At 56.9% G+C, this 25,727-nt stretch overlaps 1 protein-coding gene across 1 annotated transcript; it reads left to right on the forward strand.

Moving 5' to 3' along the window:
- Positions 1-4,892: 4,892 nt before the first annotated feature.
- Positions 4,893-24,864, forward strand: UBAC1 (UBA domain containing 1). Its single transcript, XM_061199618.1, has 10 exons — positions 4,893-5,138; positions 9,225-9,345; positions 10,188-10,261; positions 13,939-14,046; positions 15,006-15,108; positions 15,385-15,493; positions 16,485-16,704; positions 19,643-19,729; positions 20,477-20,615; positions 24,293-24,864. Exons 1-10 carry the CDS (start codon positions 5,001-5,003, stop codon positions 24,406-24,408), a joined length of 1,215 nt encoding a protein of 404 aa, XP_061055601.1. The 5' UTR covers positions 4,893-5,000; the 3' UTR covers positions 24,409-24,864.
- The last annotated feature ends 863 nt before the right edge of the window (positions 24,865-25,727 follow it).

The raw sequence follows: 25,727 nt of genomic DNA on the forward strand, positions 1-25,727 counted from the left end.
GCTCCGCCAGAATATTCATGAGCTGTGACTTCATGGGAAATGGTAGCAGCCGGGGGATGATCATTTGGTTAAGTCAGCAGCTAAGGAATTTAGGGAAATGCACTTGTCACTCTGAGGAAACGGGTGATGAATACTTTCCTGTTTGCGGGGGCCCTTAACAGGCGCATTTTTAATGTACTAATTAATTAACCTTGGGACCACTCACATTTCCCAGGAGGCTGAGGCCTCCACTCCTAGTGGGCGGGTGCCGCCAGGCAGAACCGACCTCCAGGTGGAGCCAAAGCTGGTGAAGGTCGGTGGGCAGCTCTAGGCTAGGGACGTGCCCCCCCGCCCCCGCTAGTAAATGCCCGCGACTTCTCAGTTGGGGGTTGAGTCCCCCCAAAACTCACATCCACCTGGAAGCTCAGAATGACTTTCTCTGGAAATCAGGTCTTTGCAGACGTCATCAGTCAAGGGTCATCCTGGATTTAGGGTGGATCCTCAGTCCTGGGTTTAGGACTCGTGTCCTCTGAGAAGAGGAGAGACACAGAGACACAAAGACAAGAGGGAGATTTGGAACAAGGGGCCCCCGTGCAGGCAGGGGCAGCAACCGGAGGGAGGTGTCTCCCAGCCAAGGAACCGCGAGGCTTTCTGGCGATACTAGAAGCTGGACAGAGGCCTGAAACACCCTCCCAAACGGCCTTGGAGGGAACCAGCCCTGCTGGCACCTGGAGCTCGCACTTGTGGCTTCCGGAGCTGGGAGCCGGTAAATTCCTGAATTCCTGTTGTTGTTTGAGACTCCCCTGCCCCCGACTTGTTAAGGCCGCCCTCTGACCCACCTTCATCCGGTTGGGAGGTGCTGGAGGTGGCTTTTGCAGCGGGTCACTGCAGGGCCCCTCCTCTCTCTGGGCCTGGGGTCTCCCGCTGCGGGGGGCCGGGCCAGAGCTGTGCTTTTCAAACTGGGTTCCCCGTGCACGCACAGGGCCAGTGGGGGCTGTTTCTTCTTGTTGGAGCCCCTCAGTTTCCTCCCCCACCCCTGCTTCCTCCCTTTTGCTGCCTGGAGAACTTTTAGTCCTCCCTTACGGCCCCGTTCTATAACCCTCCCGGGGCTGGGGGAGAGGATGGTGACCGAGCCGCTGTGTCCTCAGAAGTCACTCCCCGCCACAGGCTCTCTGCAGGGGCCTTGAGGGGGCCCCCCAGGAACCGGCTGGCCACCTGCTCGCGGGACCACGGCTCACCCCGCCCTCTAGTGGCCGCCTCCAGGTACCGCCGGGCAGCCCAGGCAGCAGGTTTGGGCTTCACAGGGGTGGGCGGCCCTGGCGTGAGCAGAATGCCAGGGTGGCCGCCCCTCTCGGCCAGACGTGGAGCCCTCTTTGCTGGGAGACCCTCCCCAGGCTTTGTGGCCCAGGCATGCCTGCTCGGGGTCCAGGGGCCGAGTCCAGGCAGGAGTTGGCAGGGGTAGGAAGACCGGGGAGGGACGGTCATCCGCTTGGCTGCCACCAGCCAGGGCAGCTCGGGCCACTCTCGGGGACTGTCAGTGCTGGGGCGGGACCCAGGGCCGGGCTGGGACAGCGGGCTGGGCCCTGCCAGCTGAAACCGGGCCTGGCAGCCAGGGCTGGCTCTGCCCCACGCAGGGAAACCCTTGGCGCTTGCTGACTCCCGGCTGGGCCTGGGCCGGACACGCTCAGACCACCCGGCCTTTCTTGTTCCTGAGAGCGACAGTGATCTTGAGAACCTCCCAGAAGGGGTGAGGTGTGGGCGCTCTCTCTCTCTCTGCCTTATTCCTGCTGCACCCCAAGTCCCTAAAGCGGCACCCAGCACATAGCAGGTGCTAAATAAACACATGCTGGGCGGCCAGGTGAGTGCGCCAGGTGGGGTCTTGGGAAGCAAGGCTGCGTTCAGGTGCACGACGTGCTTTAGGGACCAGCAGCTGTTGGATGGGGCGGGGAGGCTGCAGGGTTAGGCCAGCTCTGGGCCGGGTCCCCCCCCCCTCACGGGAAGTGTCTGGGTCTTTACACGCCACTTAGCCCAGCCACCCGGGAGGGCCGTGACCTCACAAGGCCACCCTCTGCGGCTGAGACTGCAGGAGGGGCTGATGGCCTGGCATCTGCTGACCACTCCCCGAAGCTGGGCAGCTGGTCCTTCCTTGAAGGGGGCCCTCTCCGTGTCCACATGGAAGCCTGATCCTTATGTACTAGAGGAGACGGAGGCTCAGAGGGGGAGGAACCCACCGAGGATGTCCAGGGAGTCCTAGGACATCACCCGGCACTGCTCCCAGTGGATGGGGCTGGGGAGTGCAGCCTGGGAGGGGAGCCCTGCCCCAGGCCCGCCGCTGCACCCCCAAGGGGAGAATCATCAGTGACTGGCCTCTCGGAGGAGGAGGAGGTGCCACTGATGGGAGGCCACTTATTTACATCCAGGCTCCTCAGAAATATTTTGTCAACACATCACGAAGGACGTCCAGCCTGCAGGGGTCTGCTCTGGCAACGGGGTCAGCCATTAGAGGGGTGGGCAACTCACAGCATGCTAAGTGGTGCCCCAGAGGAGGTGCAACCGGGGCGGTCTTCCTGAGGGAGGAGGTCCTGCGTTCTAGGGAAGGGGTTGAGTTTGCACAGGCTGCAAGGTCAGGAATTGGTAAGTCAGTGGAGACTCAATGGATGAAGGGTGCTGGGCACGCAAGTCCTGGCCGATTCGGCTGATAAAGTCCCCATGAGCTGCTTTTGGATCCAGGCAGTTTATTACTGACATAGTGAAGGGAAGTGGGCTCCCCGGGCCTTCATCCCACACACGCAAAAAGATGACTTTGGAACAAAAGAGGCCACTGACGCCAACAAGAGCTGGGACACCCCACTGTCGAGGAGCCCCCATCACCCCAGCAGTCGGAGCTATACCTGGCCCCCAAGACAGTCTCTCTGAGTCCATGGGTGGCATCGCCAGTTCGCCCACAGGCTTTCATTTTCTCCTGGAAATCCCCCCTTTGGACTCCATGGGGCCACAACCAGAGCTTTAATGTATCCTTATCCCTCAGTTTTCTCCACAGGCTACTCTGTGTAAAGTGGAGGCGGGGGGGGGACCACAGTCTCAGCCACTGCCCTCGAGCTGACAGCTGCCCTTGACTCCAGCCCTGCACACTCAGCTGCCCCTGGCCACCTCCACCTGGAGGTCCCCCTGCGCACCCAGGTCAGCAGGTGCAGGGCTGCGCTCGACCCCCTTCTCAGCGGCCCCCCTCCTCCAGGAGGTGGCACGGTGTGCACACTGTCACCCAAGCCGGAAGCATTCCTGTCGTTCTTCACTCTGTTCTTGTTTACAGCTGCCCCCCGCCCCGTCAAGGCTCACCTCGCGTCCTCCTGCCACTGTCTTCCCTGTCCCGTTCAGACCCTCACCCCCACGCCGCGTCACTCCTCTGCAAGAATGTGGGAGCTTTCTGACTTCCTCCTGCCTCCAGGCCCCCTCCTGTTCTCCTCCTACCCCCACCTCGCTCGGTCACCACCATCCACACTGCAGCTCCCCACAGCCTCACGACCAAGGCCAGATGCTTCCGTAGAGCTTCTTCTGACCCGGCTCCACTTGCCCCCCGCCCCGTCCTCCCGTCTCCTTCCCTCAGCACCATTCCCTTCCGTTCCAGCGTGCTCCACGGGCTGCCCATCCTATTATTCTCCACTCCTCCTCCTCAGCCCTCACATGCCATTGTGTCCCATAAGCTCCCCAGGTGCTACCCTACCAGGCCCTGCTTGCCCCCATGGTCTCCTGTCTTTTGAGACCGTGTCGGCACCACAGCCAGCACTTGTATCTGCTGCGTGAGAATGCCCATTCCCAGGCTATATCCTGGTCTCTAGCCTTAATCATGACTACGTTTTCGGTGAGCAGCAGAGGGTCTGGCTCATGGAGGCTAAACTGGACAGAAGGAATTTGGACATGGCCGCAATGGTCATAGGGGAAATGAGGTGTGTATAAAATGGTGAAGGCGTGAGATGCTGGGACCACCAGCCTCCGAGAACAGGAACTGTGCCGTATCCATCTCTGCTCAGCAAACGTTCTTGAATGAATGAGATGGGAGAGTGCAGGTCAGTCACCTGGTCTAGGTCTGGCCCAAACTGCAGCGTTCATATTTGTCACCCCACAGAAATGAGTGTACTGAGTCCACAGGTCAGCTTCCTTCCATGTGGGTGCTCACGAGCCCGTCTGAGTGTGCCTCTGCAGTTCTGCAGCCTGAGCGCTGGGCCGCACCCTGGAGTCCCTGATAGCGGGAATAGGGGTGGGACGGGAGACCCCGCATTTCTAACAAGCTCCCAGGTGCTGCTGGTCTGGGGACCACACTCAGAGAGACTCTGCTTTAGGGCAATGCAGTCCAAAAGAAACACAACAGCAGCCATAGACAACCTAAAATCTTCTGGTAGCCAGAGCTTTGAAAAGGGAAAAGAAACAGGTGAAATCGATTTCAATATACTTTATTTAACCCTATACATCCTATTATTTCCACATGTAGCCAATAGATGAACATTGTTGAGGTATTTTTCATGCTCTTTTCCTCCCAACTGTTCAAGATCCGGTGTGTATTTTACACTAAGAGCCCATCTCAAAACGGACTCGCAAGCTCCCGGCTCCCGCGTGGCTGCCGGCCCGCACCGCAAAGCGCGCGCAGGTGCGGGACGAAGGAAGCGGCCCGAGAACTACACCTCCCGGCACGCTCTGGGCTCGTCCCGTGACGCACTTCCGGCGCGGCGGCGACGCCGAGGCGGCCGCCGGAAAACCACATTTCCCGGCGTGCTCCGGGCGCACCCTGTGACGCACTTCCTGCGCGGCGGCGACAGCGCGCCCCCGGCGGCTAGGCGGCGGGGCGCAGCGACGGCTCGGGTCGCGGCGAGTGGCGGGCGGCCGGCCGACGGGAGCCGGGGCGGGGCGGCGGCGGCGGCCAGAGAGGGAGCGCGCGGGCGGCCTGGCCCCGCCCCCGGCCCGCCCCGGTGACCTTCAGGGCCCGGGTGGCGGGCGCAGGCCCCAGCGGCGGCGGCGACGGCGGCGCGATGTTCGTGCAGGAGGAGAAGATCTTCGCGGGCAAGGTGCTGCGGCTGCACGTCTGCGCGTCCGACGGCGCCGAGTGGCTGGAGGAGGCGACCGAGGACACCTCGGTGGAGAAGCTCAAGGAGCGCTGCCTCAAGCACGTAAGGCCGGCCGCGGCTCCAGGCCTTCCCCTCCCTCCGCCCCTTTTCCCGGCCGCCCCCGACACCCTCTGGACGCGCCTCCGCGAGCCGGGTCCCAGGCTGGGCGCTTTACCCTCTCCTCTCTGGTTTAACTCCGACGACAGCCCGGGCGGCGGGGCGCGTCGGGAGCGCAGGCTGGGAGAGGCGAAGTCGCCGCCGGAGCGAGGCCTCTAGCGTTTCCAGCATCCGCGCTTGCTGCCGCGATGCGGTTCCCGGAGCTGGGAATTAGTGCCCGAGGAAGTAGGGACCCACGGGAGAGGCGCCTTCTCCTGACCTGCGGAGCCGGCTGCTTGGCGCTGCTTCCTGGGGCTGGCGTGGGGGCCGGGGCCTGGCCCTGGCCACTGGTGCCCCGTGGCTGGAATCACTTAAAACAGTGAGGCCGCGGGACTCGTCCCTGCGCCCCTGCTTCCCGGCGGCCTTTACAGCGATTGCGTGGGTAGGTCCGGGAGAAGGGGCTTCTCGCCGAGAGGGCCACTTTCTAAAGTTTGTTCCCACGAAATATTCCTTGTCCGGTTCCTTAGGTTGCTAGTTTTTGGAACTAGTTCTTGGCTTTTCCTCTGTAAGCTTCTCGACTCCGTAAGGCAGGCCAAGACATCTATCTAACTGGCTGCCTAAGGAAACTCGATCCTTTGCACCATCTAGTGTCACCATGTCAGAATTTAGGACAAAGAGGCCACAGCCTCTTAGTGTGCATTCCATGTGATAAGTGATGTATCTATTAGTGGGGTCTCCAAGGGTAAACTTAGAGTTATTGTTCTAGTGGCTGCCTATGAAATACTGTTGGGTCCCTCTTGGGAGTATGGTTCTGTGGAGTTGTTCTGTAACCGTCAGACGACAGGCCAGGGAGCGTTCTGGTTGCCAGTCCCCTTCTGGAACATGCTGGATGTGAATAACGGTCTCGGTCTCACATCAGGGGGGAGGGGGATCCAGGCTCACACACTTGGCTGCTTTCTTCTTTTACTTCTGAGCCAGTCAGGTGATTTCACCATCTAGAAAACCACCACGACAGCAGTAAGCTGCAAGGCTGGGAGCTCCATGAGCATGCAGGTTCTTAGAGCCAGGCTCGTTGCTTGTCCAGTACGTTTTTTAAAAACCTCCCTGAGATGCTGTGTCTCACCCACTCAGGACGGAAGCTCCTTGAGGGCTGGATTTGTATTCACACACCCAGGGCCAGCCTCTTGGTGGGCCCATCACAAACGTGTGGATTAGTACCAGCACGCTGCTGAGATACTGTGGGTTCCGCCACAACAAAGCGACCAGCGCAATGAAGCTGACCGCACGAATGTTTTGGTTTCCCAGTGCATGTAAGAGTTGTGTTTACGCTATAGTCTGTCATGTGTGTAAGAGCATTATGTCTAAAACAGCAGTGTACATACCTTAATTACAAAATAATGCCGTTGGAAAAATGGCACCAATTGACTTGTTCAACACAAGGTTGCCACAAACCTTTAGTTTGTAGAAAACACAGTATCTGTGAAGCGAAATAAAGCAAGGCACAATAAAACGAGGCATGCCTGTAAACGGAAATGGATTGTCAATCCAGAGGTGCATGGCCATGGCATGTCACCTGCTGAGTCAGGCCAGGAGAAGCGAGTGGGTAAATTGGTGTGGCGCTGAGTTAAACTCACTGATGGTGAGGATTGGCGTAACTATCCTAACGTCGTTTTATGGAGGGGAACTAAGTGAGAACTCTTTGATTCACGGACACTCGCCGAGGAGTTTCAGGAGCACCCGGGGTTAACGAGGCAGCGGGTTTCCATATGATGCTAATTATCACGTTCCTGATGCTGGTTATTCCGTCGCTGTTGGGATGTATCGCTCGGGATGTTTTCTGGCATTGCCCTGCTTTGACCTGAGATTTTATCCACTCTGCAATCTCCCCAGGTACGGAGACCCGAGCAGCAGGGGAGTTTCACAACCAAAGAGCCGACATAAATTATGGGACTCAGAGCCGAGCTGTCAGAAAATACTCCCACCTCCGTGCCCATCCCATTCTGCGGGCAGCGTTCGCTGCCTTGTGAGCCAATCAGCAGGCATCAGTTAGGAAAGAGAGTTCTCAAGTTGTGGACTTGAATGTCACCCTGGAAACCAGTCCCTGAATGGTGTCGCTGCTTCGCTTCTGTTCCTCCTTCCCGGTTTTCCCCTGGTGCCTTCTTTTTTCCTTCCTCTTTCCCCTCTACCTTGAGGGGACACTGGGGGTTTCTTCCTCCCACAGTACTCCTGGGAGTTTTATTATTTTTTATACTTTTTCATTATGTATATATTTTTAATTAATAAAGTTGCTTTATTATTGAAGGTTTATTATCATAACTCTTACAGAAATGGATTGCTGTTGTAGCCTTTCCCTTCTTGGTATTATAGAGATTGGGACCACCATGGTGGTCTCTAGCCCAAGCTTGGAGAAAGGGGCAAAGTAAACCATCTTGTGTAACAGGAGGTTCATGATTTTAAGAGAGTTACCTCTGCGATGTGGTAGGTGTTTTCTGTGTGTGGTAAACCTGCGTGAAATTGCCAGTACGTTACCTGCTAGTATGGCTGTTAACATTTCTTAGATCACATGAAGGTGTATCTTCAAATGACACGTGACATCAAGGGTAAGAGAAACTAGTCTCCGCTCTTCTGGGGAGGAAGCGCTTCACTGGGTGTCAGAGCCTCCCGCCTCCAGCGATGGGCTCTGCTGGGGCTTTTTTGCTGTCACAGCCCAGCTTGGTCCATTGCTTCTGCCGAGAACAAAGAATGAAGTAATCACGCATAGTACGGATGACTCATGCTTATGTTTTGTTCCTGGCGCCTGTTGACGCGCTGCAGAGTACAGTTTTTTTCAGGAACCAGCATGAGGATTATTTTGGAAGATTGTGTTTCACAGACTGTATTAGGAACTTGGCAAATCAGCTAGCCTGCAAGTTTTAGAATTAGAAGCAGCACACCCAGTACTTCTGGGAGCAGAGCCGTTGTGAGATTCCAGGCGGGGGGCGTTGTCTGTCATAAATGGTCAGAGTGCGTCCTACTATTGGCTGGATTCCACCTTTGTGTCCCCCCCGCCCCGCCCCAGTTTTGTGTGCATCCGTGACAGCCCTGAAGCCCTCACGATCCGTTTTTCCTGTTTTCACTGTTAGATTGCTGAAAACTCCAGTTGCTCTTAGAACGCCAGTGCTGAGAGGTGACGTACAGGCTTAGCTTCTCTCTTTGGGCGAGCAGTGACGTGTGCAGGGTACCTTTGGTGGCAGAGGGAGGTGGTAAGGCGGCCCCGCTGAACTGAGGAAGGCTGTGAGGACCCTGGCACCGGGACCCTGGGGTGGGCATGTCCCCCGCGTCACAGCAGCCTCCCTCCAGCATGGACTTCAGCATCACCCCCTCAACGTGTGTTCTGGGGTTTGTGGGCCGCTGATCAGCGGGACACAACCACGTGCCAGGTGACCCCCTTCGGGCTCCCAGGAGGGGCCCCGCCAGCCACATCTGTAGCTTGCTTTGGGGTCTCTGTGGCCGTCGATGGTGAGCTGGGGGCCGAGCCGAGGCTAGTCGTGTCTCCTCGGGGTTTTGTGGGTGTTTAAGCGGTCAGGCCCCTATTTCTTGCTCCCGTGGACCAGCCTCCTCTCTCTGCTGTGTCTCTCTCTCTCGGCTCCCTCTCGTTTACCTTGGAAGGAGGGAAACAAGTGCACAAATCATACTTAAGTCTTTAGGTTCTTGGGAAACGACGGCCCTGCTATTTTCACTTTTAAATCACTCTCCAGATCTTTCTAGACTAAGGAAGCAATTCGGGTAGCCAGTAATGACCAGCAGGGCGTTCTGTGTCAGAGCCGTGAGCCTGTTTGGGAGCACTTGGCGGGTCGGTGGCCGGGTGCTGCCCTCGGGGACCAGGTGCTGTGACGTTTCCTTTGGCTTCCACCGTTGCCAGGGATTCTCTGGTTTCATCTCTGCTTTAATTTCTTAACTAGTAAGAAAACCAGTAAGTTCTTGGTGCGGCTTCGGGTGTCAGGTCCTGTGTTATTACTATCATGATTAATTGATCTGCTGTGTTGAAACAATGTCTATGGTTTTTTCCTCCAGTGCGCTCATGGGAGCTTAGAAGACCCCAAGAGTGTGACCCATCACAAATTAATACACGCCGCTTCGGAGAGGGTGCTGAGTGACACCAAGACACTCCTGGAGGAGAACGTCCAGGACGAAGGTAAGGGCGCCTCGCGGGCCGGGAGTGGGCAAGGGTGCAGCGCCCTCAGCGAGGACGTCCCGAGTGGGGCTGAGCAGGGAGACGCGTCGGTGACATGGTTCCGTTTTCCTTTATTGAGACAAAGTGTGCGCCCTGGAATCAAACAGCAGACACTGAGGCTGAGCGAGCAGTGCGCGTCTGAGAAACCAAATTGAACTTTGTTATTAATTCTGTTTCCAAGCAAAACCAAGGTCCCCAGAGCTGCTGCAGGCTTTATTTTGGGGGCTGGAAAGTACAACCGTGGCGGTTGTTTCAGACATCTAGGAAGATGCTCTTAACGTACACACATCCATTTATTCACTCAGAGGCTTGTGTGTGCAGGTGCTTGGGGAGAAAACTTTGGTTTTCTTGTCTTTCAAAGCACGATTTTAATTGTGGGATTCCCTTAAGTAGTCTGTTTTGGAAATACTGGAATATCGTTTGCAGAACTCCATAGCGTCTGGTTGGCAGGCGCATAGCCAGCTGGGCGCTGACCACATTGTGCACTGTGGCCTAACCACAGCCCAGGTGCTTAGCTCTGAGGGTGAGACCAGACGCTCCGACCGCACAGACTTTCAAAACAAAAAAGCCCTTAGAACGAGAATGCTGGTCCCCTCTGGTGACCCTCAGCCAGGTTCTTGCCAGGCCTGAGCCTGTAGGTGAGCAGGGGCGGTGGACGTGGGAGCCGAAGGAAGGATGGGGCTTGTATGGATGCTCCGTGGAAGAGGAACCCAGAGGGAACCCCTGCTTTTCGGTCCTTGGGTCACCTGGCATCCTTTATGGATGTAAAATAATAACCGGCACGGTGGACTTTTTTTTCCTAGATGTCTTACTGCTGATCAAAAAGCGTGTTCCAGCCCCGCTCCCCAAGATGGCTGATGTCTCAGCAGAAGAAAAGGTAAGTTTCAGAGTTTGGAAGTGGATATCTCTGTGAGGGGAGATCTCCCACGTTGAAGACTTGAAAAGAAACATCTGTACGCTGGTTGTCTGTGGACCCTGCCGGTCCCGTGGTCACAGGAGGTATGGTCATGGGGGTTTTCTGTTGTGGCCGGTTGGCCAGTTGACTGACACCTTTCCTGGTGGCTGGTCTGATGACCGGCTCTGCTTTGGGGGCTGCAGAGAGGAGATTGCGGCACGTTCTCAGGGTCGGGTTTAATCTTGAGCTCCCGTCCCTCCTCTCCTCAAGCAAGTCCTGACAGAAGAAAGTTAGGAAGTCGCTGAAGACCACCCACAAAACAAGGAATACAGATGCAGGGGCGGCAGCGAAGGCTGCCGGGAGCCCCGGCCTTCGCGGAGTCAGTCCTTGGAGTTGCCACTTGGCTGAGTCTTCCCTCTGATGCAGGCGCCCTGGGGAGACCGTGCCGGTCGTTACCTGTGTAGTGGCCGCCCTGGAAGCTCACTCCTCGGAAAGCCTGGTTTAGGAGGCTCATCCGTACGTGGAAGATTTACTCTGTCAACAGGCTTTTTTCTGCTCTGAGGCCAGATGCCCGGGACAGAGCAGTGCCGTGCTGGGGGGCAGCCACGTTAACGCCCGTCTTTCCTTGGCTCCAGGAGTAGAGTTTCTTACTTACGCTTCAAAACGCTCGGGAGCATTCACCCCAGAGAAAGCAGGCCAGACTCTGGGCCTGGCCCCGGGCCTGGTGGTGGAGCGAGCTATTTTGGGTCTCCTGTGGGACAGGCGGCCGGGAGGAGGCCCTTCTTATCTGCAGCCACACCTGCCTCGGCATGGCAGGCTGCGGGCACGGCTGCTCACTCGGGGCCTGCCCCTGAGTCAGCCCTGTTTCCCAGAACTGCTGGGTGGATCCAGTTCTCGGGTTACCGTTCTGGTCGTTGGCAACTATGTGAACCTTGGTGACTGTGTGAACAGCGGGTTCCCATCACCCCCACGGTTCTGGGTAACTTGCAGGGCTGTGGCCCTCACCTTTTTTTCTGTGCGTATTTGTAAAATGTAATATTGTAAAATGTTAATGTCCGTTGTTGTGAATTATTACTAATTTTTAAAGTCAAAGTAACACGTGTATTTAGAACGTCAAATAACACTACAGATGTTCTAGTAAGAGTCAGTAGTCTCCTGTCCATCCTGAGTCTGCGCGCGAAAGGCAGCCACTCGTAATGCTTTAGGCTGTGATTCTCTCTCTGATTTCTAAACAACACGTCTTATTGTTATTTCCTGGATTCTCAACTTCAGGCGCTATTGGCTGCTTCTTGGTGGTCTGGGTAGCCCCTCCCCCAGCCTCCCCCCTAGCTCTTCCCACGAGTGTCAGATCATAACGTTGGTCAAAGATTCAGAGTCCCCATTGTTGTTGCTATTATGTAAGTGTTGCTTTCTGCAGTGAGCAGTTTGCTAAGGTTAGCTGTCCTTTTTTTACGTAGAATTTTGTTTTTCCTGGAGTCAGTAATTGCTTCCTTGTTTTGTTTGTTCTCTGTAGGCTTATCACTGATATTTCAGATTCTGCACCAAAATTGATAAACCCCTCTGAAAACAAGGTCACAAGTGTGAGGCCATCTGCCGCTCCCACTTCCTGGGAGATGCCCCTCAGATCCTTCCATCCGTCCACCCGCATCAGTTGTGCAGCCCAGGCTGGCCCGCCTCCCTCTGTGCTGGTCCTCCTGCGTCCCCCGTGTCCGCGTGTTCCCTCACCGCAGGCCTGCCGGCTCGGAGCAGCCCCGGGTGGTGCACTGCTCACTGGGTCCACGGCGGGTGGGCTCAGCTGGGCCCTGAGCTTGGGAGTTGTTGTCAGGTCTGCCTCCCTCTCTGGAGGCTCTGGGGAGGCTCTGCCTCCAGCTCTTTCAGGTGTTTGGTGGAATCCAGTTCCTGCGGTTTGGAGGGCTGGGGTCCTGTTTTCCTGCTGGCTGTGAGCCGGCGCCACCCTCGGCTCCTGGAGGGCGTCTTCAGAGCCAGCCGCGGGAGGTCTCATGCGTTGGATCCCTCTTGCTTTGAATCTCGATGGCCAGAGTTAGCCCCGTCCTGACTAAGGGCTCGCCTGATTAAGTCAGGCCCACCGAGGGTCACGTCCTTCAAGTCGCTGTGCCCTGTGATGTGACCTAACCCCAGCGTGAAACCCCCCCGCTCGCAGGCCCAGGGCCGTGCAGCCGTGGTTGCTGGGAGCAGGGTCACGGGGTGCCTTGGAGCCGTCTTCGCCTTGTGCCTGCTGTGGGGTTGAGTGTCTTGCTCTTGACGTGTTCTTGGCTTGGGGGGACCAGACCCCCTCTAGCATCGAGGAAGAGGAGGGGGTCTGGAGGCCCTGCATCCAGCGTTCGGTGGCTGCTGAGCGAGCGCCAGCCGCTGCGTGGTGGAGGTCTTGGCCCTGTCTCCGTGGTGTCTGTGTGGCGGCTGGGAGCCGGTTAGCTCTGCTTTTCCTTCCTCTGTGCGTGGTCTGTTTTCTCCTCCCTCATTCCATCTGGAATTTTTAGGATCTCCTGATAACTCTTCAGAGGTCTGAAATTTCATGGTTCGCTTTGATGCACGTCTTTCCCCGTTCACTGTGCCTGGCACTTTGAAGCTGGAGTTTCTGGAAGTTTTCTGGATTCTTTTGGTTAATTTCCTCCCCTCGTTTTGTCTTTTCTCTTTCTGGACCTCCTGTTGGATGCTGGACCTGCTTTCTGAGAGCTTTTTAAATTTTCCAAGTAGACTCTTGCTCTCAGATGACCCCCCGCGGCCTCCTGTCGCGCCGCTGGCCCTCTGAGTGCTGCGTCACAGCGCGCTGTCTCTTCAGGCGCCTCTTTCCTGTCTGCCTCCTTCCTTCACCCTCTTTTACTTCTCCTGCTTCTGTTTTGCTCTCTGTCGTTCACGTCGCAGGCTTTCCTCACGTCCCCGCCAGAGGCCCTGGGAGCTCACTGGCTGCTCGGTGCCTGGCGGGTCGTGCCCCCCCCACCTGCGGCTGCCCCTCCTGCCCGGCGTCCCGGGAGCCGAGTGGCGTGGGGCTGGGCCCGCCGTCCAGGGTTGGGACAGCGCCTCTGCCCCCTGGGCTCCCTGGCTTGGGCTTCTCGGCTCCTGCAGCTCGCTCCCCCTCCCTGCCCCACCCCCTCCGGCGTGGCCCTCGGGCCCCGGGGTCTCCCGGGCCGTCCTCCACGCCCTCGGTCTCCACTGCCGGAGCTCTCCTCATCCCTCCAGCTGCTTGCCGTCCTCTGAGAACTCGGTGCTGTCTCTCCCAGTTTTATTTCCTTTATTCTTTTTGTTTCTGCCATCTCTGTTCCTTCACCGTCGCATGCCGGGGTTCCAGAAGGAGCAAAGGTGAGTGCGTGTTTCCGGCCAGTCTGCGCGGTCCTCTGCGGTCACCCTTCCAGCCGTCACTCCCATGTGATGGTCATTCTGTGGCCGCAGGAGACAGTGTCTGTCTTCCCTGTGTCCCGCACGGCCACACTCCAGCGCCAGCAGGCCGCGATTGTGTCCACTGTCCCTGAGGCCATGCACAGAACCCTCCGGAAGCCTCCCTGCTCATCAAGGGGTGTATGGCTCCAGCTCCGAAGGACACTCATTCTTTCCCTGGTTAGAGCTATTTATTCAGCAAACATAGTCTTGCCTTTTGTTGCCCTTTACTCCTTTCCGACTTTCCAATTACTTTTCTGTGTTAGAAAAAACAAGAGCAGAAAGCCCCGGATAGAGATGCTATCTTCCGAGCCACCGCCAACCTGCCCTCCTACAACATGGACCGGGCCGTGGTGCAGACCAACATGAGAGACGTGAGTGCCCGCGGGGCCTGCGGCCACCGCCTGGGAGCCTTTGCCACCGCGTGGGGCTGCGGGAGTTCCTGGAAGCCCTTGGGGAGCCGGACGAGGGGGACATAGGAACTCTGTGCACTGTTTTGGAGCTTCTTGTAAACAAATGAATTCAAAATAAAAAGTTTGAAAAGACGTTGAAAGGCAGGACTGAAAGGATAGATACTATGGGGAAAATGTTAGTTTTGTCCTAAGTTTGGTAAAAAGCTTTCAGAAAGAAACCTGATTCTTGTTTATCTTGGATTGGAAAGTTCTAAGGTAACAAAGCTGAGTGCTCCCGAGTGAGGGCTGGGCAGCAGTGGGGGACGGCCGCCCCCCGGGACTGAGGGCCAGTTGAACGTCTCCGCCTCAAGCCGGTTCGGTTCAGGAACACGCCTCTCCCGGATCTCTTCCAGAGAGTTCCTTATTGATCAGGGCATTGGAACCCGGGCACACCTGTCTCTTCCCAGCCCGTGTGTGTGTGTCTCTCACGATGGCTGAGACTTATGGGGGTGGGGGGAGGGGGCTGGCGGGGGGGATTCTAATGACATTCCCAGCAGCCCCCCTTTTTGAGAAGATGAATCGGCTGCAGGTGAAAATTAGAGACCTGCGTCTGTGGAGCCCGTAGAATCAGTCACTTTTCTTCAGTGAAGCCAAAGGAGGGCTCTCAGCTCACTTAGTGACCAGTGGGCCAGACGCCTTCCTCGTGGGCTGGAGGGCTGAGCGACATCACCAGGTGTTTGTGTGTCTGTGTCACCGGCGGGAGGCCGTGTCACAGCCCGTCCGTGCCAGCCAGAGCCTCTCCTTCGCCCTCCTGAGACGCCTCGTTCCTGTTCTCCTCAGTTATCTGGACATCGTGGGGCTCACAGATTTGGAATTTTAGGACAGGGCATGTCATCTCAGATCCAAGTAGCTTTGTTGGGCATCTTTTCCTCTCTCTGCAGTTCCAGACGGAGCTCCGCAAAATCTTGGTGACTCTCATCGAGGTGGCACAGAAGTTGCTGGCGCTGAACCCGGACGCGGTGGAATTATTTAAGAAGGCAAACGGTAGGAGCCAGCCCCAGGGTGGACGCTTACCCTCGGCCGTTCCTTGCACCTGGAAAGGGCCAGTAGGTGGAGGCTTGGTGAGCCGCTCTCACCGCCGTCCCGTGTTCACGCAGGCGAGAGCTGATGGTCCTCTCTCGGGTTTTCTGAGCTGTGAGGGATTCGCCACAAACGCCTGGTGCTCAGACGCGGCGGCGGCCCTCCGAGGGGCCCGGGCGAGCACCCCTCGCGCGGCCGGGCGCTGCCTGAGGCCCTCACAGTGCTGTGTCTTGCCCGCAGCCATGCTGGACGAGGAGGAGGACGACCGCATGGACGAGGCGGCCCTGCGGCAGCTCACGGAGATGGGCTTTCCCGAGAGCAGAGCCGTGAAGGCCCTGCGGCTGAACCAGTACGTCCTCGCTCGCCAGACGGCGGCAGGCTTGGTCTCGTGGGGTCCCCCGTGGGACCCAGACCCTTTGATTGAATTGTTTCCAGTGTGTGTGAGTGTTTAAAGAGGACCTGAAATGCACGTCCCGGAAGTAACTTGACTGGGCATCTCCAGGTGTGTCGGGGCAGTTGGAAATCAACTCACTTATTGGGAACGTGACGTATCATGATGGTTCTGTGCATTTCACTGGGCTGTTATTTTATGGGAACTCAAATCGAAACCTGTTCACAGCAGGGCCGTGGACAACTCTGGAAGTGTACGTGGTGGTGTCCTCAATAGTCTCCTGTAGTTTCTTTTTTTTTTTTAATTTTTATTTATTTATTTATTATTTTTGGCTGTGTTGGGTCTTCGTTTCCGTGCGAGGGCTTTCTCTAGTTGCGGCAAGTGGGGGCCACTCTTCATCGCGGTGCGCGGGCCTCTCACTGTCATGGCCTCTCTTGTTGCGGAGCACAGGCTCCAGACGCGCAGGCTCAGTAGTTGTGGCTCACGGGTCTAGTTGCTCCGCGGCATGTGGGATCTTCCCAGACCAGGGCTCGAACCCGTGTCCCCTGCATTAGCAGGCAGATTCTCAACCACTGCGCCACCAGGGAAGCCCTCCTGTAGTTTCTTGTTTCTAGTTAACTTGCTCTTCATTTATGTTCAGATCTGAAATAAATCATCTGTAACTGACGGATGGTCAGTGGGGCTGTGTTCTTTTTAGCTTTGGACCCAGACTCTCGTGTGTACTTCCCAGGTTTGGTTTCCTTTGCTTTGCCCGTGGGTTTCCGTGTTCTGGCCGGGGCCTCAGGGTAGTTTGGGGCAGGGCCAGAGCTCCAGACATGCTAGATTCTCATTACAGGGGTCGGCAGCTCGTGCTAGGGAAGCCATGAAGTCGGAGAGGCTTTTCTTGGGGAAACAAAGGCCCTGGTTCCCTGGCCTGGGGGTGCTGCACAGAGCCCGTCTTACCTTGCAGCATGTCGGTGCCCCAGGCCATGGAGTGGCTAATCGAGCACGCGGAAGACCCCACCATTGACACGCCGCTTCCAGGCCCGGCCTTGCAGGGAGAGGCGGGCGCCGAGGCCGCCCCCGCCGCTGCAGCCGGGACCAGCACGGAGGACGAGGAGGCCAGAGACGAGCTGACGGATATCTTCAAGAAGATCCGGAGGAAAAGGGAGTTCCGCGCAGACGCCCGGGTATGTGTTGACGGGCCTGGGTCGGGCAGGTAGAGGTGCTGGTTCTCCCGAGGCTGCGTCGTGCAGAGGAAGCTGCGGCCACGTTGGCGACCTCAGGCTGAGCCGCCGGCCCTGTAGGAAGCAAGGCCGGGGGAGGAGTCTGCAGACAGGCCTGGGGCCCCTTGAGTCCCCGGGTTCAGCTTGAAGTTTTCCTCACTGGCATCCAGGTGGCTGTGTTTTCCTCCGAACGGTTAGTGCACACACCTGTCATCTTCTGAAAAACTCACGATCGGGTCCTGTCCGTATTATGTGTCCTCGAGCCGAGGGCTTGGTCGGGGGTGCTGCCCAGAGACTGGAGGGCCACCCGCCCACCTCGTGGGACGGTCTTGTGAGCAGGGAGGCTGGTCAGGCTTCCGGCCGCCAGGTAACCTGGCGTCTGTGGGGTTCAAGGGCCCGGGGTCCCGATGCCTCTGGCTGTACTTGGCCAGCTGACCTTAGTGTGCATCTTTACGGCCACCTCTTCGCTGTCACCTCACATTTGATACTTTCGCGTCTCCCTGTTCTTTCTCACTGTTCTTTTCTTTCGTTAGGGTTTAATTTTAACTTAACCTTCTTGGCTGTTTCTCATATTTTGAGGATGTTCTGTGTTTTTTTCAGATCATAGCTCTGTCAGCTCCAGGCGTTAGGGCTCCGGTTCCTCGTGTTCTCCTGATTCTGCCTGTGGCCTGGTTTTCTCAGGGTGTGATGCCTCATCGTGGGCTCACCTGTGGGCTTGTGTTTCCGTGGGGCTCCCCAGTGGCCGGGCCGTGGGATGCCCTCTGTGGTTGATTCAGAGCTTCTGCGGGGTTGAGCGGAACCTCGAGTCGGGCCAGCTTTCGTGCTAATCATCCGGCAGGGCTCCTGGGCCATGCAGAGTGTAACCCGCGGCGCTGGGGTGTGGGTCTTCCCCTGCCCCTCTCTCTGGGGAGGCAGACCCTGCTCAGGGTCCTGGCTTGAAGCTCCAGCCCCCGCCCTTGCATGGACCCAAGGTCGGTGTCCTGTGTGTGATGTTAGGCCCCAGCCCCGCCCTGATGAGGCCTGTGCCCCTCATCCCCCCAAGGCACACCCTCTGGGAGGCTAGTCTGTTGTTCCTTTGTTTCTGTGTCTTCGGGATTTTCCCTTTTTGAGTTCTGCTATGTGTTCAGAAGTACCTGTGTTATTTTAGTCCCGAGTTTCTCGGTCCTGAAGGAAGTCAGTGCCCCAGGCCATGGAGTGGCTAATCGAGCACGTGGCTTAGTCTTTTGGGGAGCCCAGCCCAGGTCTGGCACTTGGGCCCCTGTTCGGGAAGGGCAGCCTCTCCGTGGGTGGGTCCTTGTGCTGTCGGGCTCCACGCTTTCTCCCGTGAGGGTCCTGCGTGGGCCTCGTCAGGGCCGCCGCCGGGTAGTTCATGGTCTTGGTCACCGACTTAAAGGCCTTTCCTCCTCTGGATGTCGTTCTTGACCACCTTAACATGCTCAGTTTCCCAAAAGGGTGTCGAGGCTTGAGGGGCAGGGCCTTTGATCCTGTACCAGTCAGGGGGATGGGCCGTAAGGATCAAGACGTTCGTTTAGATCCTGGGGAGACTGGATTGGACAGCAGGGCTTGGACTTGACACCCAAACAGACGTTTTGCTGCCTTGCACCCCCTGCTCCTAACACCCCCCCCAACACCCCCCCCAGCTGTAGACAGGACAGTGACCGAGCAGAGCCTGTGGGCACAGGGCCCCTCGCCCAGTGCTGGGAAGAAAGGCGGGCGGGGCATCTGGAATCACCCCCAGATGTCCTGGGGCGTCATTTCCTGGGCTGAGACAGAAGTCTGGAGAGAGGATGGTTTTTATTGAAACCAGTGGCAAAGGCCATCCTGTGCTTGGGTTTCAGAGTAGATTCCGGGCGATTTTGTATGACGTTGATGTCAAAATACTGCCGCCTGGGGGGCTCTGCTGGAGGTAGGAAGGGGCCCAGGAAGGCTGAGGAAGTGGATGGTAAGCAGGAAGCACTGACTGCTGAACTCGCTGCACACGGTTGCTCCAGCCGAGCGCCCGTCCTGACCCCCCCGCAGCTGCTGCTGCTTCTGTTGGGTTCTCTTTCCAGACTGACAGCACGGTGGAAGGGGTGGTGTCCCCGAGGCCAGAGAGTGCCGGGGCCGCGTGAGCATCCACACGCTGACCCGAGGGGCCGGCGGCGTGAGGCCGGCCGACATCCGCGCGCAAGCGGGGGGCAGATGACGTCAGGGCCTTAAAGGGCACGGTCCGACCTTCAGAGAATTAAGAGAATCCTTTGAAACGTTGATGAAACCTTTACCTTTTTGTGCAGAGTTGAGCCTTTCAAAGGTTGTAGAATAAAAGTCAAGGATAAAGTGAAGGAATGTGTCGTTACGTGACTTTTGTCTGAAAAGTGTACCCCCCAGACATGGAGCGCTTGGGTCATTGTTCCCTCCAAAAAGCAGCATGCGTTTAACTTGCAGCTTAAATTTTGTTAAATACGTTCAGAATTCATTTTAGTTTCATTTTTTTTTAAAGATAAAGTGTGTCAAAAATCACTGACATTTTTGTCTCTGCTCAAATGGGAATTGCTGATGTGACTTTCTCTGACACGCTCGTCCTGGATGATGAGCCCTCTGGAATAGGCTGCGTGAGGTTGTGAAGACAGTTCTACCCAGACAGTCACGGGGACACACCTAGAAGGACCTGGGGTGGGAAAGCGAGCCTCTGGCCAAGAGCCGGTGCGCCCTCCACCTCCTGGCTCCGTCCCTCTGTCGTTCAGAAGACCAGGAAGTGTTTCAGTAAAGCTGTAGAGAAACAGAGTCTTGAGAGAGAAAACCCCATGGTGTTGCATTAAAACACCCCCTGCCAAGGTGCCGCTCGTGAGACGTGGCTCAGCCCCACAGCCGTGCTGCCGGGGCCCCCTGAGCACGGCACTGAGGCCTGCGGCTTCTCCTCTAGGCCGTCGTTTCCCTGATGGAGATGGGATTCGATGAAAAGGAAGTGATGGACGCCCTCCGAGTGAGCAGCAACCAGCAGAGCGCCGCCGTGAGTACCCGGCCGCGCCTCGGTGACGCCGCGCCGGTGCCGAGCACGCGGTGTGCTGGGTCACCTTCCCGCGCGGCCACCAACTGGGCTTTTGACGTGAAACAGTGGGGTAGATGGTTCAAACAGTATACCATTTTTTACATATTGAGAAAATCCTGGGCTTTGCCGTTCAGAAAAACGTACACGTTCTGTGGGTGACTGTGTTACACCAACACTAAGGTGGTTCCCATCCTGCGCACACGCACCCACGGCCGATGGAGAGCTGCCTGGGGAGGGGCTGGGGGCGACAGCTTGGTCCACTTGCGGGAATAGAGCCAGTCTGGCCCACAGGAACCAGGGAGGCGAGGTGGGCCTGTGCTTTAGCCGTTCCTGACTCACTGATGGGCCAAGAGGTGCTCGCTCACGCCCAGGGCCGCTTCCCGCGACAGAGCCCGGGTGTGCGGTGCATGTCTTAACTTCTCCTCCCAGCACTCGGGCGGGTGAAGCTGGCGCCCGGTTCAGGGCCTGGAGAAGCTGCAGCCGTTACCTTGCGCTGTGGCGCCAGGACCTGCCAGGAAAGCCAGGCTGGTGCTTCCTCTCTGCGGCCCGTCCTGACGTGTGTGGCACCTGAGTCCGGGCTGGGCTTGCTTTTCTGTCAAGGCCCCTGACGGTCAGGGCAGCCCTGGGAGCTGCCCAGGAGCCCTGGCTGCAGTGTTTGGGTTGATGGGGTCCGGAGGGCACTAACAGCTGTCGCTCTTGTGTTTGCAGTGCGAGTGGCTGCTGGGAGACCGCAGGCCCTCTCCTGAGGAGCTGGACAAGGGCATCGACCCCGACAGCCCTCTGTTTCAGGCCATCCTGGACAACCCTGTGGTGCAGCTGGGCCTGACCAACCCTAAAATCTTACTAGGTGTGTGCCTGCTTTGCGCTTGTGCAGGGGCGGGACCTGCCTGCCACACAGATGCCACCGGACGATACCGCAGCCGCCACGCCCCAGCAGCTGCCCCTGCAGGGTCCCGGGCGGCTGCAGCCCGAGTCACCGTAGGGCCTGGAAATCAGGTCGTGCTCGTGGTGTGACAGCCTCTTGTGCGGTGACTCCATTCGAGGAGTGAAAAACCAGTTAGAGTGGATGATCTAGTCTGGGAGAGTGTAGACAGCGCCCAGCAGCTTAGGGCCGCGTGCGAGGAGCTGTTGGTTGACTGTAGCTCTTACTCTTTGTAAGCGTTTCTTTGGCACTTGTTTTGACTGTGAGAGAGAATATACACACAAAAGCGTACATAATTTTTGTAACTTTGAAGAGTAATAATAAAACTAATAACCGTGTTCCTGCCACGCGACTTCAGCCTAGAGTCCCTGGGGCGCCCCCGCCCCCTGCCGCGGTGACCACGCGAGCGTTTGCCACTCCTCTGCTTCCTCGGCCGTGTTGCCGCGGTGTCTGCGTGCTCACACCATTCAGTTGCCGCCTCTTGTGTTCTGGGCCGGCTGCTGGGACCGGCTTTCTGAAGGGCCGTAAAGTACTTCATCGCGTGGATGAAGTCAGTACCGTGGCTGACTGCGCTGCGCTGCTGCCCGACGGTGCCTGCGTGGCTTCCTGGCCTGCGGGCTGCTCTGCGCGCTCCTGTGGCCGCTCCTGTTGCAGGATGGTTTCCGCAGGCCTTGTGCCCCGGGCCGGGCTGGCGGGGCCCAGGCGTGTGTGTCTGTGTGTTGAGCCTGCTTTCCAGAAAGGGCACTCCCCCGCCCCCGTCCACAGCAGCTCATAGCCCCTGCTGCTGGCCCCCCCGGAGCAGCCGCCCAGGCAGGCACAGGTGCTTCTGCGTGCTTGGCTGTTTCCCTGATCTCTAAGGCCCAGCCCCTTCCAGAAGTTTCAGCCTCTTCTAGGACCTCTGCTGGGAGAGGCCTTCTGCCTGACTTGTGGCTGCTTTCCCTGTTGGATCGTCTTCTTATCACTCAGAAACTTCTTCATGCCTGCCACGCACTCATCCTTTAACAGGCATTTAGATCTCAAAGATCATTCGTCGGTTTCTGGCTTCTTTATCTATCACTTTGATGAACAGATGTCCTGTATTTTAATGCAGCTGAATGTGTCGGTTTCATTGATGACGTAAATCTTTAAAGAAAGCCCTCTGATCCCAAGGTCAGGAAGACCTTCACCTTTATCTTTTTCTAGTAGTTTTAAAGTTTCTTATTGAAGTCCGCGATCTATCTGGAGGTGTGTGTGGCATAAAGTAGGGAATTTTTCTCTTTGTACCCACATTCTGTACTTCCGTGATGTGTCTTATCGTGAGTTTATTTTCGTTCTTTGTACCAGGCGCTCGGCAGTCCTTTCCACACCGAAAGCATCTTCCTGCCCTCCTGCTCCTCAGTGACCTCAGGAGATTCATATGTGCTGCCTGGGGTCTGTCCAAAGCCTTTTCTAAAGCGATTCTTTTAGTACCTGACCACTGAGTGTGTGATTTGCTGTAGGCTTTTTTTTTTTTTAATTTCTGAAGATATAATTGGTCAGATTAAGGAAGTTCCCCTTTCCTTCCAGTTTAGACGCTAAGAGTTCTTAATCATGGATAGGTAGTCAGTTTTACTGGATGCTTTTTCCCTATCTGTTGAGATTACCGTGTGGTTTTACATCTGCTAAATTGAGTGTTTCTCGCATTTCTAAAACAAACCACACGGAGTGAGTGCCACCCAGTCTGCAGGCTCTGAGTCGGTGACCTGGACAGGACACACACTGGCCCAGAGTGCTGCCCCCTCAGGCCCCAGGTCCCAGGCCTCCTGCAGTTGCCAAGTCCCCGCCTGGAGAGAATGACCTACCTGTGAGGTCACCGGCCTGTGGGCACCCCTGCAGCTACACACTTCTCTCAAGACATTTCCGGTAGGATTTTTAATGACCTTTATCTCTTTAGATGAAGTAAAATAGTCATTATAGAACATTTGGAAAGCACAGAAAAGCTTGAAGGAGTAGAAGTCACCCCTCCCTCATCGGTGGGTTTCCTTCTGGTGGTCCTGCGGGGTCTGGAACAGATGCAGCCACACTGCAGGGCAACTTCATCGTGCTTATTTTCTCATCCCATTTGATGCCTTTTCTCTTGGTGCATTTTTTACTCTTTTAAAAATGAGATTTTAGTGGGTACAGGTGTTTGATTCTGTAGATGTGTCACGTTATTTAACAAACACTGTTGCCCTGTTGCTGGTCGTTTAGATCGTTCTTCGTGTTGTTGCTTTTGAACCTGCTCCTACTCCACCTGCTCTGGGTGCAGCTCCTGTTCCCTAAGGACAGGTAGCTGGAAGTCACACAACCCGGTCAGAGAACGCAGACGTCAAGCTCTCGGTGGCATCTTGACAGCTGACGGGGCCTCTGTCCGGCTGAGGTGCCCGCCCTCACCCCCACTCCTCGCACAGGGACCCAGAGGCTCTGTCTGTTCCTTCGAGCACTTTTCTTCCAGCCGTTGGTGTTCTTTCACTTGTCCCCTCTGCGCCGTCCATCCGTCGTGTTTCAGCTGCCTTGTTGATCTTAGAGCTTTGTTAATGGCGCTTTATACATTAGGAGCATCCTTGGTCGCATGCCGCGCTTTTCATTTTTAATGCACGAGACGTGCAGAAGAAAGTCCTTCCTCAGATAAATCTTCATCTCTGGTTTTTCGTATTTAATGCTTTTTTCATCGTTTTGTGCAGCTCTCTCCTCCTTCTGGAATTACTTTTGCTAAATCCACTGTATATTTCGTTCTCTCAGATGCCACGTCATCTTTCTGGATTCTCTTTCTGATATTTTTAACTGGTTTGCAGAGGATTTTAATCAGGAGGGCTGGGGGGGGACGGTGGGTGTCAGGTCATAAACGTAATGAAATCAGACTTTCACGCTGAGCCCTGTGGCCCTGAGCAGCTGTGAGCACCTTGAATGAATGCTTCCCATGAAGCCCGTAAATTGGGACCACTTTCACTGACACGGTTTGACGTTGGCGGACGTGACAAGGTCTGGCCTAGAGCCCTGCTTCCCAGACGTGAGGGCGACCGTCCGCCCTGCGGTCGCTGGTGAGTCTCCACCAAGTCGGCTGGCATGTGTCTGGGCTGTAGAGCTGTTTGCTGGGGGCACCTCTGTTTGTGGGCGGACATTTTACGGAAGTGTTTAGAAATTCAAAGTTTTCATTACAAAGAACTGCTCATTTTTAACGTGCTCGTTTTTTTTTTTTAAGTCATTCCTTAACATTGAACATTCTGATTTTTCCAATTAGGTATTATTAAATTGGCAACAGTATCCTTATGTAAGTCTTTTCTGCATCTGACTATTTTGTCAGGGTAGGACTGGAAGTGGAGTTACTGAGTCACAGGCTGTCACTATTTTAAGATTCCCAGTAGCTGGTGCCAAACTGCCTTCCAGAATCGCTGTGCCCGTGAATGCGCAGGCACGCCGCCCCGCCCTGCCAGCAGCAGTGGCCTGTGTCAGCTCCCTTGATCCGCAGACTGGACACTGTCGGGTGGCGGCTAGAAGGGGTGTCCGGGCCCCCGGCTATAGAGGGCGTCCCCTTTAGTTCCTGCAGCCGCACGTCCGGGTCTGCGGGGTGCGGTCCCTCAGGCAGCCCCGTCGTGTCCCCGCAGCCTTTGAAGACATGCTCGAGAACCCGCTGAACAGCACCCAGTGGATGAACGACCCCGAGACGGGCCCAGTCGTGCTGCAGATCTCCCGCATTTTCCAGACCCTGAACCGCACGTAGGCCGCGTGCCCCAGCCGCCGGGCCCAGGAGGGCGGCCTCTTACTTCCCAGCCGAGGGCTGCGAAGAGCGGGCAGACCCCGGGGTGCCCCTGGGCTGGGGAGGGGAGAAGGGCGGGCCGGAGGGGGCCCCAGCCTGGGTGTTGGGCGCCCGGGCCGCACGCGTGCTTGGATCTTCCTGCTGACGAACCTCTGTGGCGGCAGCGCGCTCGGCCGTGCCTCCAGCCTCTGACAGTGTTTACGGACAAGGTCGTCACCCCGGGAAGGGGTCACCTCCCTCCAGTGTCCCTCTGGGCTCTTGAAACGCTACTTGAATTGACCTGTAGGCGCTGCTTGTAGAGTCCACGTGTTATTTGAAAGCTGGCATGTGTCAATCCGAAGTGTTCACGTCAAGGGTACTAACTTAAGTAGGAGAACTCGCAGACGACTTTTCTTTAATAAATAAATTCCCCTTTTCCAATTTTCTGTCTCGGTCTTATTTCAGTGCCAGAGAGGAAGCTGCGTGCGTCCTGGGGACGTTCGCACGCTCGACACAGAGCACGCGCACCGCCTCACCCGGGACGCTCGCTGCCGCTTTCTTGGCAGACTCGCATGTCTGACCTGGAGTCGAGGGACCGCGCCGTCACCTCGCCGGCCTGCGTTCCCGAGTCTCCGACGGCGGAAGCTGCGCGCCACAGGGGCTTGCCCTGCCTGTCTCTGGCCGCCGTTGTTTTTAAACATTATCTGTGTTTTTAAATGAGAAACTGACCAGCCGTGCCATCCGGGGCTGGCCTGGTGCGCGCCAGTGCGGACGTGTGTGGGTGTGGATGGGCCTCAGACTCACCGAGGGCGCCTTCTTTCCTGGCAGGTGTTTAAGGGGCTCCCTCGGGAAGAAAAGATCAGTGCGCAGGTCACATCCCCCTTCTCAGGCGCCCGTGCACTGGCCGCTCGTTTTGGTCAAAGAAATCCTGTCCCTTTGACTCCCCTGGACGGCCAGCCTCCTGCAGACACAATTCCACGTTGCTTCTTCCAGGTTGGAGGGAGGGGACCGTGGTAGCTAGGCGTCTCCCGGGCAGCTGGCAGCCCGCCTGGGCTCTTGGTCCTATGACGTTTCCTTCCCCGTGTGGGGCCCCGCGCTGCGGCCGCCCTGGGCCCACCGCACCCGCCTGCAGGGGGACACCTGTGATGAGCCAGCCCGTGGCCCTGCGGTTTGATGCCCTTCACCATGGTTCCTGGAGGACCTTTTCTTCCTGTGAGCCTCACGCAGGTCTCAGGCGGCCCCTGGCGGTGTGGGAAAGATGCCCAAGGGGAGGCCTCTGCAGCCGGGGCCTGCGTGCAGTCCAG

This window comes from Eubalaena glacialis, chromosome 9, assembly GCF_028564815.1.
Source record: "Eubalaena glacialis isolate mEubGla1 chromosome 9, mEubGla1.1.hap2.+ XY, whole genome shotgun sequence".
NCBI lineage: Eukaryota > Metazoa > Chordata > Mammalia > Artiodactyla > Balaenidae > Eubalaena > Eubalaena glacialis.

What these genes read in the sequence shown, in the direction of transcription:
- UBAC1 (XM_061199618.1), top strand. Translation starts at nt 5,001, where the DNA reads ATGTTCGTGCAGGAGGAGAAGATCTTCGCGGGCAAGGTGCTGCGGCTG. An exon ending in ATGTCTCAGCAGAAGAAAAG is followed by an intron (nt 10,262 to 13,938) that starts GTAAGTTTCAGA and finishes TTTCTGTGTTAG; the next exon opens with AAAAAACAAGAGCAGAAAGC. An exon ending in AGTTCCGCGCAGACGCCCGG is followed by an intron (nt 16,705 to 19,642) that starts GTATGTGTTGAC and finishes CTTCTCCTCTAG; the next exon opens with GCCGTCGTTTCCCTGATGGA.